Here is a 14753-nt window from a genome sequence, read left to right as displayed (position 1 = left end):
TCTTCCTATTGTGTCTCCTAAATAATTTCTTGAATTTAGTTTCACTTAACTATGCTTACTTTCTTAGTAAGAGACAATGACTCTCAAAATGTTTTCCCAAGACTACAGTTTAATGATACAAAGCATTTGGCAGCAATACTCCACCTATAATTGTTCTTGACTACTCAGTACCAAGTAGTGGTATATAATACCTCTCAGATAGAGGATTTGATCTGGTTTTAAAAGCCTGTGAAAAAATGCAGGGGACAGCAGAGAGGCAAAAGCAAATGGCCAGATGTGGGAGGGTGGGAAAGGGAAAACTTGTGAATTACTGAAACCGATTTCCTCACTGAGGAAAAGGCCTGTGCAGCCATGCACATCTGTAACACTATGGCAAAATTTTCATACTTAGTGCATTTAGGAACATCCTACAGTATAAATTTTTTTTGAGTAATGAGAGCATATCTAATTATTTCAGGAAGACTATGTATCAGTTGTGGGTATGGGCATTTGGGCATTCAGTTTTATTGTTCATAGAACTTTCTGCTTTGTTTACACTTGATGCTTACTCCTTACTCTAGGAGTATTGGTCTATTTAGACTTGATGCTTTACTTTTATATTGCTAGAGGCTAGCTTTTTTTTTTTCTTTTTTTTTTTTTAGGCTGCTGGTAGCATATTAGCTATTTGGGGGGATGGTCTAATGCCCTCACTGCCTTTGATTTGACTGCAGCAATGAAATACAGACAAAGCTGCTTAGGCATATGGATGTCTCTGCTGCAAGATTGGAAAGTACAGATGATTTTCATAATGTGTACAGCATGGAAGTCATCTCTTGCTGTTTGTTTGGTTGTGTTTGGTTGTTTTTATTACTATTTTTATTCATCCTTCACAGTACGTTACCACTTATGTGTTCTGTAGGGTCAGTTTTTCATTTATTTTGACCCAGCATCCTGAGAGGACAACAGAGTTAAAGGGAACTGACAGTGCTGTAGTGTAGAAGGGGAGAGAGAAACATGTTGGTATGAAAACAAAATTCAGCAATATGTCAATGTGAAGCTGGAAGATGCTTGTGTTGTTTTGGCTAATTGCCTGCTACTGTTCTGCCTAATCTGTTTAAGATTAACGTGTTTTTAAGAACATACAACTAAGACAGGGTTCGCATTTTTTTCCTCACATAGAAATATTGCCCAGTATAAACTCTGAAATCACTCACTGTTCACCTAAAAGCTGAATTTTCAAAGGTGTAGAATAGGTGATAGAATTTTGCAGCAGCAAGAAAGAAAGAGGAAACACATTTCATGGTGTAAAACAGGGAAACTGTAGGAACAAAGGATCCATAATATACCTTGTAGTAAATGGTAGAGTGGATAGATGGGAAAAAAATCAATAAACCCTGTAAGCATAAGAAATGTCTGTACAATTCAGTAAAAGCTTTTACACTGGCAATTGATTTTGAAGTCCAAGGCAGAAACACTGGTAAAATAAGTATTGGCTTCAGTCAGTGAAGCACTTGCTTTAATGGTTTAAAAAGAAAAGTCTAGGAGAAAATTCTGGTCCAGTCTCACCCACAAAAAACATTGGATTTGTCATGCATGGATACTGTATAATGTCAACAGTAGAATATTTCTCCTTGAATTCCTTATCATCAAGAATCAAAGGCCATCAGAAAAGCAGAAAATCAAGCACATAAAAGTGCACTTCATGCTTCCTATTTATACATTAATGTCTGGATCTTAAGACTTCATTACATGGCTCCTAAAAGAACAGGACAAAGGAGTAAAATTCACATATTTTGACCCATCTACAATGCAGGCAAGTTTCTGGTGTTATTTTTCATTGTTTGTCATCTAAATAAGATGTGATTTCAATGCTTTTGTATGGATTGAGTGCTTCATGCATTTTAGTGGAAAAAGAGTCTGTTAGGCTAAAGTCCTGATACCCAGGTAGAAGAAAGAAGTATTAAAACGTAACAACAAAAGGGGAGGTGTTGAGGTTTAAGTATAGATTTACACTTTGTCTGATTTTCCAAAAGAAGGGATCCAATAGTGAAGGATGGACCAATGAAATGTTCATTTCCAGAGCAATTTGTAATGGCATTTTGAATTGTCAGTGAAGTTTTGTTAGTCTGATTGTTTAAAAGAAAACATGAGGTATCAGTTTCCCTGTGTTTCTTGCTGATAGTATTACTCTGCACATCCTATCAGATACCAATAAACGTGTTCTCTTCTGCTTTTATTCATGCTGTCTTAGATGAAGATTGTAGTATGTTTAAAAGCACCTTCTTTTCTAATAAGACAAATGCATGTGAACGTTGAGCTTAACTCATTAATCAGGCTTCAATTAGGGTTTTGATTTTAATAGTAATGCATTCTACCTAAAAGTCTGAGAATAGCATTGGTGGGTAGGCAGACAGAGACACGGTTTCTGTTATTCTGTTTATTTCAAGTAATTTCGGGTATGATAAAACTAATTCTGTATGAAGTCAGTTATTTTACTTCTGATATAATTCAGAGGGGAAGTTGAATATCGAGAGCTGTTGCTATACAAAATATCCAATCAGAGGAGCAGTGTGCAGTCTCTGTTTGAAATGATAATTCCAAGTCTTCTCATATAAATTAAAAAGGAGAGATAAATAAACCATAAAATTTGTTTGACAAAGGACTAACGTCTGGGATCGGCAGTCTTGGGGAGAAAAGAACCCAACAATCTAAGCAAAAAGTTTCAGGGTGTTTCAGCCCTTACCTTGTGAGACTGTAAAAGCATGAGGATGCAGGTGCAAAAGGAATTGTATCTGAACAAGTACAAAGAAAACCAGTAGGATACAGGTGCAAAAGGAATTGTATCTCAACAAGTGCAAAGAACAGTTACCAGTAAAACTTCCTCTAGTCCAAGTGAAATTTAGAATTCAATATAAAATGACACTTCCTGTAGAAGTACTAATGGGAAACACAATATGCTGCTTTTCTTGGCTGACAGAGCAGAAAAGAAACTTAGAGGACTTTTTCTTGTTTTTTCTTGAAAGCTAAACTGGGAGAAGAAAGGGGCAAATGCTGAATATATTGATTGAGATATCTTGTGACCTGTGAATACAGCTCAATGTATAGAACAATATGCCCTTTTTTGCTTATCTTGCACAAAAAGTTTAATATTTGCTCTCTTATTTCCTAATAAGGGTGAGTGTTACAGCTTTAGAAGTTTCCGAATGAAGTAATGTATTGGGTCTCTGTATCCTGTGGGCATCAGCTATGAGCCACTACTCATGTTGGGGTCTGACTGCATTGTACTGATGCAATCGGATTGTAGCACCAGGTGGGAGGATTGGTTTTCACTGTAAGAAAGAAGAATGAACTACTCTAATGCACCCGCACAATGGAGTGCTGAGCACAACAAATAAGTACACATCCTTTGAAGCTTTTTTCTTTTCAGTGATTAAATTCTGATGCTGTACTTATCAAGAAAGCCACTAGCTTTAAGCAGTTTTCTAATCTACTTCCATTTTCCTCCTTCATCCCAAGACATCCAAGTTCCAACACACTATTTTAGAAAGGAAAATTTTAGTGATAATGCATATCTTATGGAGATGCAGTATGCCATTTAGAAAGCCAACGAACAGACTCTTGAACATTTTGTAATGCTATATTAATACCAACTGATTGTTCCTCATCAACTTACCGTGACTGCTAACATTACCAATGTCTGCTAAACATACGATTTGTGGAAAGTTAAAAAAATGCTACAAGAAGTGAATGCAGAACACCCAGAACCACTGCAGCCGTGGGTTAGAGCTTCCTTCTTCAAATACATGCATGCACAGGTGGATGACAGTCCTGTCGCGTTCTTGAAGGTTACAGATGCCAAAGTCACTCAGGACTTTGATTTAAGAGCTATTTAATAAAATTAAAATAAAATTAATCATCTGACTGAAAAGCTGGGATCAGATAATGTTTAATGAATGTATTAATTAAACTCTAATCAGCAAGTTTCCAAATTAACACCGTGGGCTGCACCCTGCTGTGCTAGAATAATCCTTTTTACATATTGCGTGCTATCTGAATGCAATCAGAGATCTTAGATAAACTGATACTGTTGTCCCCTTGGATTAGCTAAATCTTAAGGCTGTACAAAAAAAAAAAGTAAAAAAATAAATAAAAAGAACAGAAGAGCACACAGGGTACATAACTTGTACATGGGCTTCAGTAGCACTTGAAGGGATCTGTTATTAGAAGTGTAGTCTCCTCCACCATAGTATAGTATTTCCAGGAACATGCAGAAAGAAAAATACAGTAACTTAAAAAGCACATTCCTTCCCCAAACCCCTTTTTTCTGCCAACAGATAATGAATACTACTCTAATAACATATAATGAAGTAATACTTTAATTATAACAGGATCACAATAAACTCCCACTACTGACCATCAATAAGGAGGCATTAATTTGCCCCAGATCTGCCAAATGTTTACATCAAAATTGACTGGCAGCTTGATCTGCTTTGCCCTGTACAGAGAGAGGGGAAGAATAAGATGCAGAAGTCACATTTATAGTCCCTCATAGGCGCTACTAATACAACAGTGCCCATGCACAGTGCAAGTCAGGCATTTCAACCATTAAAAACCACAAGTTACAGTACGAAAAAATGTCAAGAGCAAATAGGGCAAATCCTTCTCAGCTCATGTGTACTGTCATTTTGAGATGATATTCCTTATTTTCTGTTTTAAACCAACATTTAGTGTTTCTGATCATTTAGTCTGCTGCTTTGCCTCATTCCCAGGTGTTGTGTAGTGATCAGAAGTAAACCCTGAGCATGAGACACTAGAACTCTGAAATGACAGCAACCATGTAAATATCTGTTCACCTGCATAAATACAACTGTTGTACAGCTTCAAAGGTTCTTTAGACTCTTAAAACTGTTTCATCTGATACAGATCCTTTTTTTTGTCTACAGATTAGAAAATGCCGATGCTTTCCATGAGCAATAAACTGTCATTCTCCCAACCAGTGAAAGGTAGCTTGCAACAAACTCCAAAATAAGAATTTGCCATGAATCTTTATTTTTAAATGCATAGAATGAACAATCCACACTGCCTTTAGCAGTTTGACAAAGGAAAAAAGATGTACATGTATCTGATAATTTCATGAGCATGTCACAACAATCTTAAGCCTTTAGTGAAAATATGGGCAGGTAATGCAGGTTGCTGACTAGTAGTGTAACCAGCTTTGCTACTACCCAAGGCACTGGGCAGAGGGAGCTGGTGTCATCCCATTCTCAACTTGACCTGAGCTATGACATGCGCTCCCACAAAAAGGCAATTAAAAGCAGCTGGCTGAGAATGGGGTGGATACAGAGAAAACCAATCCTGAGATTGGCATTTTGAAGTGTAGGATAGAAAGAGATACTACAGCTTAGTTTGAAGGTAGGGAGAAGAGGTTGGAGACATCTCAAATTAGCAGCCACAACCGCAGCAGCTGATGATGACTGCACCTGTGACTGTTGGTGTCATCACAAGAACCTAGGGTATAATTAGCAAAGTACAACAGATGTCTATATTTTTAATATAAATGTGTATAATTTCTACATGTTTGTGTCAAAAACGCGTTATGGTCAACAATGGTGGAAGATAAGTAAGAAAAGGGCATGATTTGGAATGAATTCTAAACAGACAAACAAAAAAACTGTAACAATTCCTGTAACAGAGCTATTTAGGATCTTTATGCAACATAAATATGTGTTGTAAGATTAAAAAGCGAAAAGATTAATGGCACTGTATTAATGTCAGTTTCACTGGCAAGGCCTTATTCGTGTCCTTTCCCAAATTAAAAACAAACAAAACAAAAACACATACCAAAGCTTTTGAAATGTGTTTAAATAACTTCTCCAAGTTTCTCCATAGTTGTAAAAAAGTTTTATTCACCTCTCTCCAAAGCTATTCGCATGAATCAACAACAAGCATTTAGTGAGGAGACCTTATAAATTTATTAGGGATTTTTATTGCAAGCTTTCTTATAAACAAAACAAATATATACTCATAAAAACTGGACCCAGAGTATCAGACAATTAAAGTTTTCACGCTTTTAATATATTCAATATTTCTATAAATTCTGGTATTTTAGTTATGAACTTTATAAATGTATACCTGCATAGCTTCCTGAAATCACTACATAATTTTCCAGAACACTATTACCACCTACTGAAAGAAATTTTCACTAGCTTTCCATTACTGTTCTTAAGAGATTACTTCATGGTAGGATATTCCCTGTCTGGAAGTATTTTGCATATGATTAAAACCCTATAAACTTACCAATTTATATATGTTTATAAACTTATAAACATATAAACCCTATAAACAAGTAACTTTTCCCATGTAACTCTGTCTCTTGTAAGGTTTCTGGCCTTTTAAAATTCTTTCAGTGACTGCAACACAACAAATTATATATACTTTATGGATTTCACGCACAGTCTTTGTATAATTGTAAACTGCAATATTTATTTTATTTAAGGTGGTGTTTTAAAGTCATTTATTTTAGGTCATGTGACACCGCTTACAGCAAAGTTGGTTGCATTACTTGTTAAAACATTAAGTAGCTATGCATGTACAGGTAACAGTCTTTAGATTTTCACTGAATGTGTAACATTATATACACAAACTTGACAGACACTGTAATTATGCATTTTACAACACAGAATTAACTGGTGATGAAAGCCTGTGTATAAAAGCTATAGTGCACAAAGGAGCTAGCAGTCGTATCATTTCAAACTGTACCACGACAAAACACGTATTTCCGTAGTGAGGTTTTGAATGTGAAAATTTGCTCTTACAATAGTTTCTACAAAAAGCCACACAATCCAAGTCCTGAAAAACATTCATGCCTATAAATTACGTCCATTACTGGAAGAATTTCAATATAGTTAGGCAACAACTATTTTCAATGCCTCTTAAAACTTGTACAAAAAAATATACTTTTCCATAAAAATCAGAAAATAAAATATCTGAAAACAGATATGCAGCATATCCCAAATGTTCCGTGATAAATTTAGAAAAAGAAGAGGAATCCAGTCTTAAATTCTGCTCTCATACATACAAACCATTTAAACGGAGACCTATGCATGATGTTTGTATACTTGTCAGGAGCATTTTACTCAGTCTCTAAGTCTAAAATGCAAATGTTACGGAAAGTATGAAAACTCTTACTTCAGGAGTTTCACTTTGTCCTTTAAAACTTTGAATTTGGGATTGTTATTCACTTTCTTATTAAATATGGCTAGGATATCCTCTTCTGATTTGTGATGCTCACCAGCTACTGCATAATACTGAGCTATAACCTGCACAAAGAAAGAGGAAGAGATTTCAGTTAGTAAAGATGATACAATAGAGCAATAATACATTAATGTTATTGTATTAAAAGTACCATGGAATCCATCGTGTTATTGTTTCTTTGCAGAATTTCCTGCACTGAATTTCCTCTCTATTCTAGTAAGCTCTAAAAAATATGTCCACCTGACATTCTGTCAATTGATGTTCTGTTAAATAATGTCAAACATATTTGTTTATATGGGAGAGGTTTTTATAAACTTTGTAATTACAGAAAAAAAAATCTCAAGACCAAAGTAGATTTAAGAACAAAAAAGGTGTTCTACTATACCTTTTTTCGTAGTTTTTTAATTGAAATTTCATTGTCTGGAGCTTGTTTCAGAACTGCTTTGATGGTTCCTTTCCAGTTGAATTTACCTAGAGAATAATTAAGCAATTTATATAATACTGTAAGTAAAATCAGGTATTTCCAAGTCTTCTCTAGCAAGAACCAGCCTTCAACCTACTACTTCTAAAACCAATCCAGCTACCATCACATTTCACTGTTACCTTACTGACCCTACTACAACAGGGTGTCTTAAGTCAGTATGTGCTGTTTCTGAAGATTTTAATAGGATAGCCATGAAGAACCAACATGCTGGGTTGCTTTTACTGAAGTTCTGTGTTTCAGCTATAAAGCAGTAACCCTTACTTAACACAGGAGCAGTTGGGAATATCCCATTTTCCCACCCTTACAGCAAAAACAGAGACTTTCACACAATACCCACTTCAGAGGTCATTAATTGGTTTCCAAAATAAATTAGCAAATTAAGTTTCCAAATACACAATCTCCATGTTCAAGTACAGGTATTTTCCAATAGTAATGAAGTGCATTGGCTTACCTAAGCATAAGTTAAGGTCAAACACAGATGAACCTCAAATTTATGATTCAATGAGCAAAAATGGGGATGTAATAAATACACAAATACAAGAGAGACAAAACTGCCATCATTTTTCTTCTATATTAGCTAAGGTGCATGGCAGCAGGGAAGAAACCTAACGTGGTGAAACAAATATGCCAAATTCCTCACTGTTAGTGAAAGTAAGAGTAGCTAAAGGTTGCTAGCACAAAAGTAACATGAGAGAATTCAGCACCAGGTGTACAGTGTAGCACAGGCTACTTCCTTTGGAACAGAATGCTATGACTGAGGCACAACTTATTTCATAGCTTGCTGCAAAAGTATTGCACTTAAATTCTGCACTAGGTCTTTTGCAGAATAGTTTTTTTAACTGCTAGAACTCCCCCTTTAATAATACCTTTATCTGTTCCCACAGTTTCTTCATTGCCATTGGTGTTTTCTGTTTCCATGTCTTCTGAAATGCTTTCAGTTTTCATTCTCTTCTTTGTGATATGAGGTTCCTCTAGAGGTGAAAATTGAATGAAAATAATATTCACAAAAAAGCAGTAAATTAGAAGAAACATTCTTTAAAGACAGTTTCTGTTCTTGTAAAAGAAGATTGTATTGGCTAAGATGTTCACATTTTGTAAAAGGACTGACTACAACCAGCGTGTTAAAAAAATAAATCAAATTTTGTATATGCAATGTTAATTGATTGAAAAATTCTACTGAAGTAGATTATTGATCTTTAAGGCACTGACAAGTCTCTAACACAATAATACATTAAATAGGATGGATACCTTCTGCATGTTTATGTTTGCGTTTCTTTCTATTTGTTTCCTCTTCTATTTCATTCTGATGGCCATTTCCATTTATTTCAAATTCATTCTCCAAGCTCTCCTTTCCTTTTTTAGACTTTTTATTCTTTTTTGTTTCTGAGTTTGCAGGCTGGTTTTCCAATTTCAGTTCTTTTTTCTCTTTCTTGTTGTTCTTTTGTCTCTCTTCTTTTCGTTCTCTCTTATTCTTTTTCCGCTCAATTTTATCATCTGTAACTCCATTTTCTTTTGCCACTGTTTTTTCCCCAATTTCTGCAGTCTGGACTTCTTCCTTCTCTTGTGGTTTGTCAAGTTCTTTTTTGCTTGACACCTTTTGTTCAAAGACAGATTATTACAACTTTTACATGCCTTTTTTGATAATGCAACTTTTATCCAGTACATTATTCATGAATGCCACCAATATCCTGAATTTGGTCTTAACATCACAGGCAAAGTGTTATCTTGCAACAAAAATCTTTAGATCTGCTTAATTTTATTTTTCTATGTTTTACAAAATATGTTGCATTATGTAAATAGTGTATTTATTACTTTGATACATGTTTAAATACTCAATTCTCAAGGCATTTAAAATGCAGTATTGCAATTTATAAGCGCACAAGGTTGATGCGAATGCCAGAAAACATGAATATGGCAAGACAGACTAGTAGGTACTTCCTACATTAAAACAATAGTCAGCAAACCCTCGTTAGCAGGCAAAGATACTTTTCTGAAACTGCTATTAGCAATTAGTCATATTACCAGAATACAAGTGATAGGCAATGTGCAGCTCAAAGAAGTGTCCATGTAGTCTTTTAATATATGTTTGCTAGAAGTAGTAAGAGTTGTCTCTCCTGTAACTTAAGAGCTATGCAGATAAACATTTTTGACTGCATTCCTGTTGTTTGATATTGAACATCTAACTTAACTTACATCTCTGGTTGCTTCAGAAAAAATATCCCACACCTGGTCTTGCAAAGTTGTGTCAGTAATTCTCAAACTGTTCTTCATCCAATTCTGTGCAGGAAAAAAAAAACAACAGACACAAGCAATAACTTAAAAAGGTGCATCTCATTTTTTTCTTGAGTGCCATATGTCCAATTTTATATTTTTTTTAATTTAAGAATTTGATTACTGCTTGTGATGAAGATCTGGTTGGATGTTTACTTTCTATGAATACCTTATAACTCCATGCTAAATTGTTCTGTTTTGTACCTACATATTAACGCCTATGCCATGCCTTTCAGTTGTCTCACCAACAGTAATCCAGGAAAGTAGTCTTTAATATTAACCTCTTAAGTTTTTTAACAGTGCTGGTTGTGTTAATGTCCTGCTAAACCTTTTGGCAGTGGAAGGGGAAAAAAAAAAGGCCTAGTTGTAATTCTTTACTGATACAACATAAAACATTTGGAATCTGCTATGCCTGTGAAGCAAAATTCAGTGAAGCATCCTTTGGGAGATTGAGTCAGAATGCTGAGCAACAGAAAAATTCTTAAAGAAAGAGCATCTCAAAGAAACCAGAGTCACAGAAATCAGAATTCTTTAAAAATATGTCTAAGAATATGGACATTCAATAGGAATTGCAAATTAAAAAAAAAAAAAAAAGTTTTTAGAAAAATGAACAAGCCTACACATGGAACCATCCAAGCCTAATCTCCAAGTCTGACAAACTTTGTGAGTCTCTGGCTTAACAACTAATTAAAATTGCGCTGTAGAGAGTCCTTCTATAAAAAGAGAAATATGTTTCAAACATATCCTATTTGAATCTTGGCTATTACACTATCCACTTCCCAATGCTCAAATAAAGCAATTTGTATCACCTTTGTTGAAAGAATGGCACTCGCTCAGAAAGTCTATTTTTAAGCTCACTGCACAGACCACTAAAAATCTCTTAAAACATACCTGAAATTTTGCTTTTTTTCTTGGAATGTTATCAAAGATACGCATTTGCTCCAAAATGTTCCGCACTTTAGGGCTGATATTTGGCTTCTTCACTACTTCATGAATTTTCTGAATGAAGAAAACCAGAATGAAATCAGCAAAGCAGCGTAACGATCAAATGATGCGTGCAAGGTATGCAAGTTGGAAATACATTTGACAGAAATCACACACAGACTGTACAGCCTGCTGAATCCACTCAATAAGCATGAAAAAAACCACTAACCTTTAGTTTTATCATTAGATTGCATAAGCATCAGTTACCTGTATAAATATTCATACTTATGCACTAAGCAGAGACAAGCAGGACTGCTCACCAAGTTACAACCTATAATAAAAGCATTTTAAAGTAAATTAACTGTACAGTTAATTGTTAAAAAAAATTGTTAAAGTTAATACAGTGGAGTCCTGTGAAAAGGGTCTGCATTGATTAAAGGAACCATCAACTGCTTGATTGTTTTTTGTAGAATTTTAATTTCTGGAGTTAACTATGAAAAGCAGGCTCAAGTTACTTGAACAGCACTGCTGCTTGCTGTGGCAGAAAGCTCACACTGTACTCTGAGCTTACCATTATTTAAAGATGCAGCCACTGGAAATCCTTCCTCTACTTGTGAAAATTTTCCTTCCGAAAGGTTTTATGGACCTGTCAGTAATTCCTTTCTTTTCTGTGCAGAAGATACTTACTACTGACAGTTTTCATAGCAACAGCATTCACATCATACTGCCTTCGAAATTCTGATGATGTTATATCTCAACAACGACACTAACCTGTTGACTTTAACAGTATTTTTTATATGCCTTGAGGATGAATGTAGTACTTAATACTTTGTTGGATTGTCTTCTATATGAGATAGAAGTCAACAAATCCGTGGATAAAGATGAACTAAATTCATATAATGGGGTTTAAAAAACATGCTTTTAAGTTTCTTCTTAAAGCCCTTAAAGGAAACTAATAGCCAAAAGAGGGCAGGTTATTAGGACAGGAATTGTAGGAGACGTCTTCTGTGATCCGTACTCTGCTATTCGACGTATTTACAAATGATCTGAAAAGAGGGCAGGAAAATTTTCCTGATGATATGAAGCTATGCAGGATGAGGACTGTGAAGAATTCCAGGAAGGTCTTTAAAACGACAGGGTTTAAGTTGACCACTGGTGCTTAGAAACAAGATCTTGGGGTTGGAATTGCCAATTCTATGAAAATGTCAACACAATGATCAGGAGCAACCGGAAAAAAAGAGCAAAATAATGGACAAAAGTCATTAAGAGCAAAGAAAGAAGCAGCAAACAACATTGTGACACAGAGTAATAAAGTCTACAGTTCATCCATATCTTGAACAGTTTATGTAGTTCTTGTAACCTCATTTCACAAGGATAGAGTGGAACTGTAAAAACTAGAAGGAGATAGATTTGAAATAAACACAAGGTGTATTTCTTACCAGCAGGAGCAACAGACCTGCCAAAAGAATGTCGTAAATATTGGGAAACACAGATCTTCGGTCTTATCCAGTAGAGACTCTCTAATATCTTTAACAATTATCATCAACAGTTATTTATCGTATCAGAATTTAATATAAACCTTACCTGAATCCACTCCTGTTGTTTAGCATCTCCTTTGTTAGCTTTGGCTTCAAAATCCTTTCCACCATATTTCTGGTCTTCACTTACACACTTCACATGGTCCTTATAGTCATCACCCCTGAACAAAGAAGATTTTTAACTACAGTTCTGTAAAGCATTTCAGTCCTACAAAACTATGCAACACTTATGTAATCAGGAAACTGAAGTAATAGGTAGCATCTGTCATTTATGCCTCAATACTGTCAATGCTCATGTAAGAAAAGCTCAACATGGTTAAGTACATGCTTATATGACTGCTTACGTTTTTGTCATGCTACAGCATTCAGCAGAAATTTGACTTGCAAAATGAGATCTGAGTCTTCAGTATACTGCTGCATTTATTAATAAGTCTTACACACATTTGTTCATGTAATATGCAAAGCTGTTAGCAAATACTTGTTGTACTCACATCGACACACTTTAAAATTAGTAAGACAGGTAAAAATGCTTGCAAAAAACTAATTTCTAAATACAGATACACTAGCATAGTAATGCACCTTTAATCAACGTGTAAGTGCCCCCAAAAAGGAACAATTACCACAAATCTTAATCTTTTGTCAGTGAAGTAAGTACCTGGAAATAAAACCATTATTTGAGAATAATCTCATTTTCTTAGACAAATACATTTGTATTTTGAAGGCAGATAGTAGCACTGCTTTCTTCTATGTGACAAGAGAGAAGTGCTTATGAGAAGTGACAAGTTCAGCATTTTGTACATTACTGACAATTTCACTCTCTCTGCAGTAGCAGAATAAAAACAGCTGTGAATCGAAAGATGAAATAATAGTTAAAAAAATAAAAAACTGCAATTCTGTTTACAATGTGGTTTAATTGTCCTTTGGTCACAGATCACAATGCCTAAGAATAGCAGCTTCTTACTGTGAACACTCTAATGTCACTTGGCTGTTAGGCACCTTCCCAATACTGTATCTTGGAAACCCATAATTTTCCCCAAAGGATTTAAATTTTAATATTCAGCTGCCTAACTTAATACTTCAATTAACATTTAAGGAATGACAAGCATAGCAATATTACTTCTAGCAATGCCTAGAAGTAGTATCCAGTGTGTAGAAATGGTCTGAGTGCATACTCTCAGTGCATATTCTCAGCCTGCTTTATCTAATGCTAACGGCTTTCCCAGCAACATAAATCATGATTCTTGTCAGTCTTATGCCAATGTCCAAGTAGGATCAGGAAAGATACCAAAAGCTGCTCACACTTCCACTCTGGACAAGTAAGTGCAAGGAGTGTTGCTGCACATCTTTCTGCTAGTTCAGGAGAACCTCCAAAGCCCTTGTTCACACTTTGATGATTAAGTTTGAAATAAACGTTCCCACTTAAAAGTGGGAATATAAATTTGAATTATTTGAAAAGTGGAATATAAAATTGAATTACCCAGACATTGCCGAAGTTAATTCCAACACACCAAAGAAAAACTTTAAATTTGTGACACCCACTGCAGAGTGAAGAAGGCTATTTCCCAGAATTTACCTACCAGAAATCCTTGCCACAATCCATGCAAGAAAGGCACTGGCAGTTTCTGCAGATGTTCACATGTTTTTCAACTTGTGCTTTCTTCACAGACTCTCCGCAGGTACTGCACGTGAAAACAACCATGTTGGCGAGCGGGCGGCAGCTCCCCTCAAACAGGCACGCTCCTTCTCCTCCCCACACAGGCACAGCCCTAGAAAGACAAAAAGGAGGGCCTTGCTTTTACAACTTGAAAGAAGCGCTCAGATAGTTGAAAATCGCTGTACATCTAAAACTCATTTTGTCTGGTATCTCAAGCACAAGTGAAACCAGCAACCCTGAACCCTGTAACTGTGAAACCAGTCACTCCCAGGATCTTCTCGTTTGTCCGCAAACTTTATGACTGCCAAACGCTGCTGCCCACCTTTAATAGAAAACAAGAAGCTCTGACTACGACCACCGGCGATTCCTCGAGAAGTTCACCTCTCCCCTTTTACAGTCCTACGGCTCGACTTTCACCAGCGCCTTTCCCAACTGGCTGCAGCACCCCATATCCCCACCATCTCTCTCCCACCAGCTCTCCCCGACCCCGGGCTTTCCTCCCAGCCCCGAGCCGATCGCTTGGCAGGCGGCGATTCCCGGTCCCCCCGAATCCCCCCCACCTCAGCCCCCCGGGCCACCAGGTCAACCCGCTCAGGGCAATGGCACGTGCCTGCTCCCGCCGCCCCGCTCCCGCTCCGGTCGCTCCGCG

The 14753-nt window shown here is 36.2% G+C and overlaps 1 protein-coding gene across 2 annotated transcripts; it reads right to left on the bottom strand.

Annotated features, from left to right (window-relative positions):
• Positions 1 to 5857: 5857 nt before the first annotated feature.
• Positions 5858 to 14739, bottom strand: LYAR (Ly1 antibody reactive). 2 transcript variants are annotated; one of them, XM_084517634.1, is made up of 9 exons: positions 14715 to 14739; positions 14028 to 14216; positions 12497 to 12611; positions 10880 to 10987; positions 9911 to 9994; positions 8966 to 9311; positions 8584 to 8688; positions 7619 to 7704; positions 5858 to 7298 (listed from the first exon to the last, which is right to left on the bottom strand). In XM_084517634.1, exons 2-9 carry the CDS (start codon positions 14147 to 14149, stop codon positions 7164 to 7166), a joined length of 1101 nt encoding a protein of 366 aa, XP_084373760.1. In that variant the 5' UTR covers positions 14150 to 14216; positions 14715 to 14739; the 3' UTR covers positions 5858 to 7163. The 2 variants fall into 2 exon arrangements, with proteins under 2 accessions (XP_084373760.1, XP_084373759.1); XM_084517633.1 differs by lacking the exon at positions 14715 to 14739 and adding an exon at positions 14665 to 14695.
• Positions 14740 to 14753: the final 14 nt, after the last annotated feature.

The sequence above is a fragment of the Aythya ferina genome (assembly GCF_964211825.1).
Source record: "Aythya ferina genome assembly, chromosome: 4".
NCBI lineage: Eukaryota > Metazoa > Chordata > Aves > Anseriformes > Anatidae > Aythya > Aythya ferina.
This window is presented reverse-complemented; position numbering and strand designations above follow the sequence as displayed.

Coding starts and splice junctions, on each gene's coding strand:
- LYAR (XM_084517634.1), bottom strand. CDS start 14,149: ATGGTTGTTTTCACGTGCAGTACCTGCGGAGAGTCTGTGAAGAAAGCA. Junction 9,995..10,879: donor GAAAAAAAGCAAAATTTCAG/GTATGTTTTAAG, acceptor TTTCCTGCACAG/AATTGGATGAAGAACAGTTT. Junction 9,312..9,910: donor TTTCTGAAGCAACCAGAGAT/GTAAGTTAAGTT, acceptor TTTGAACAAAAG/GTGTCAAGCAAAAAAGAACT.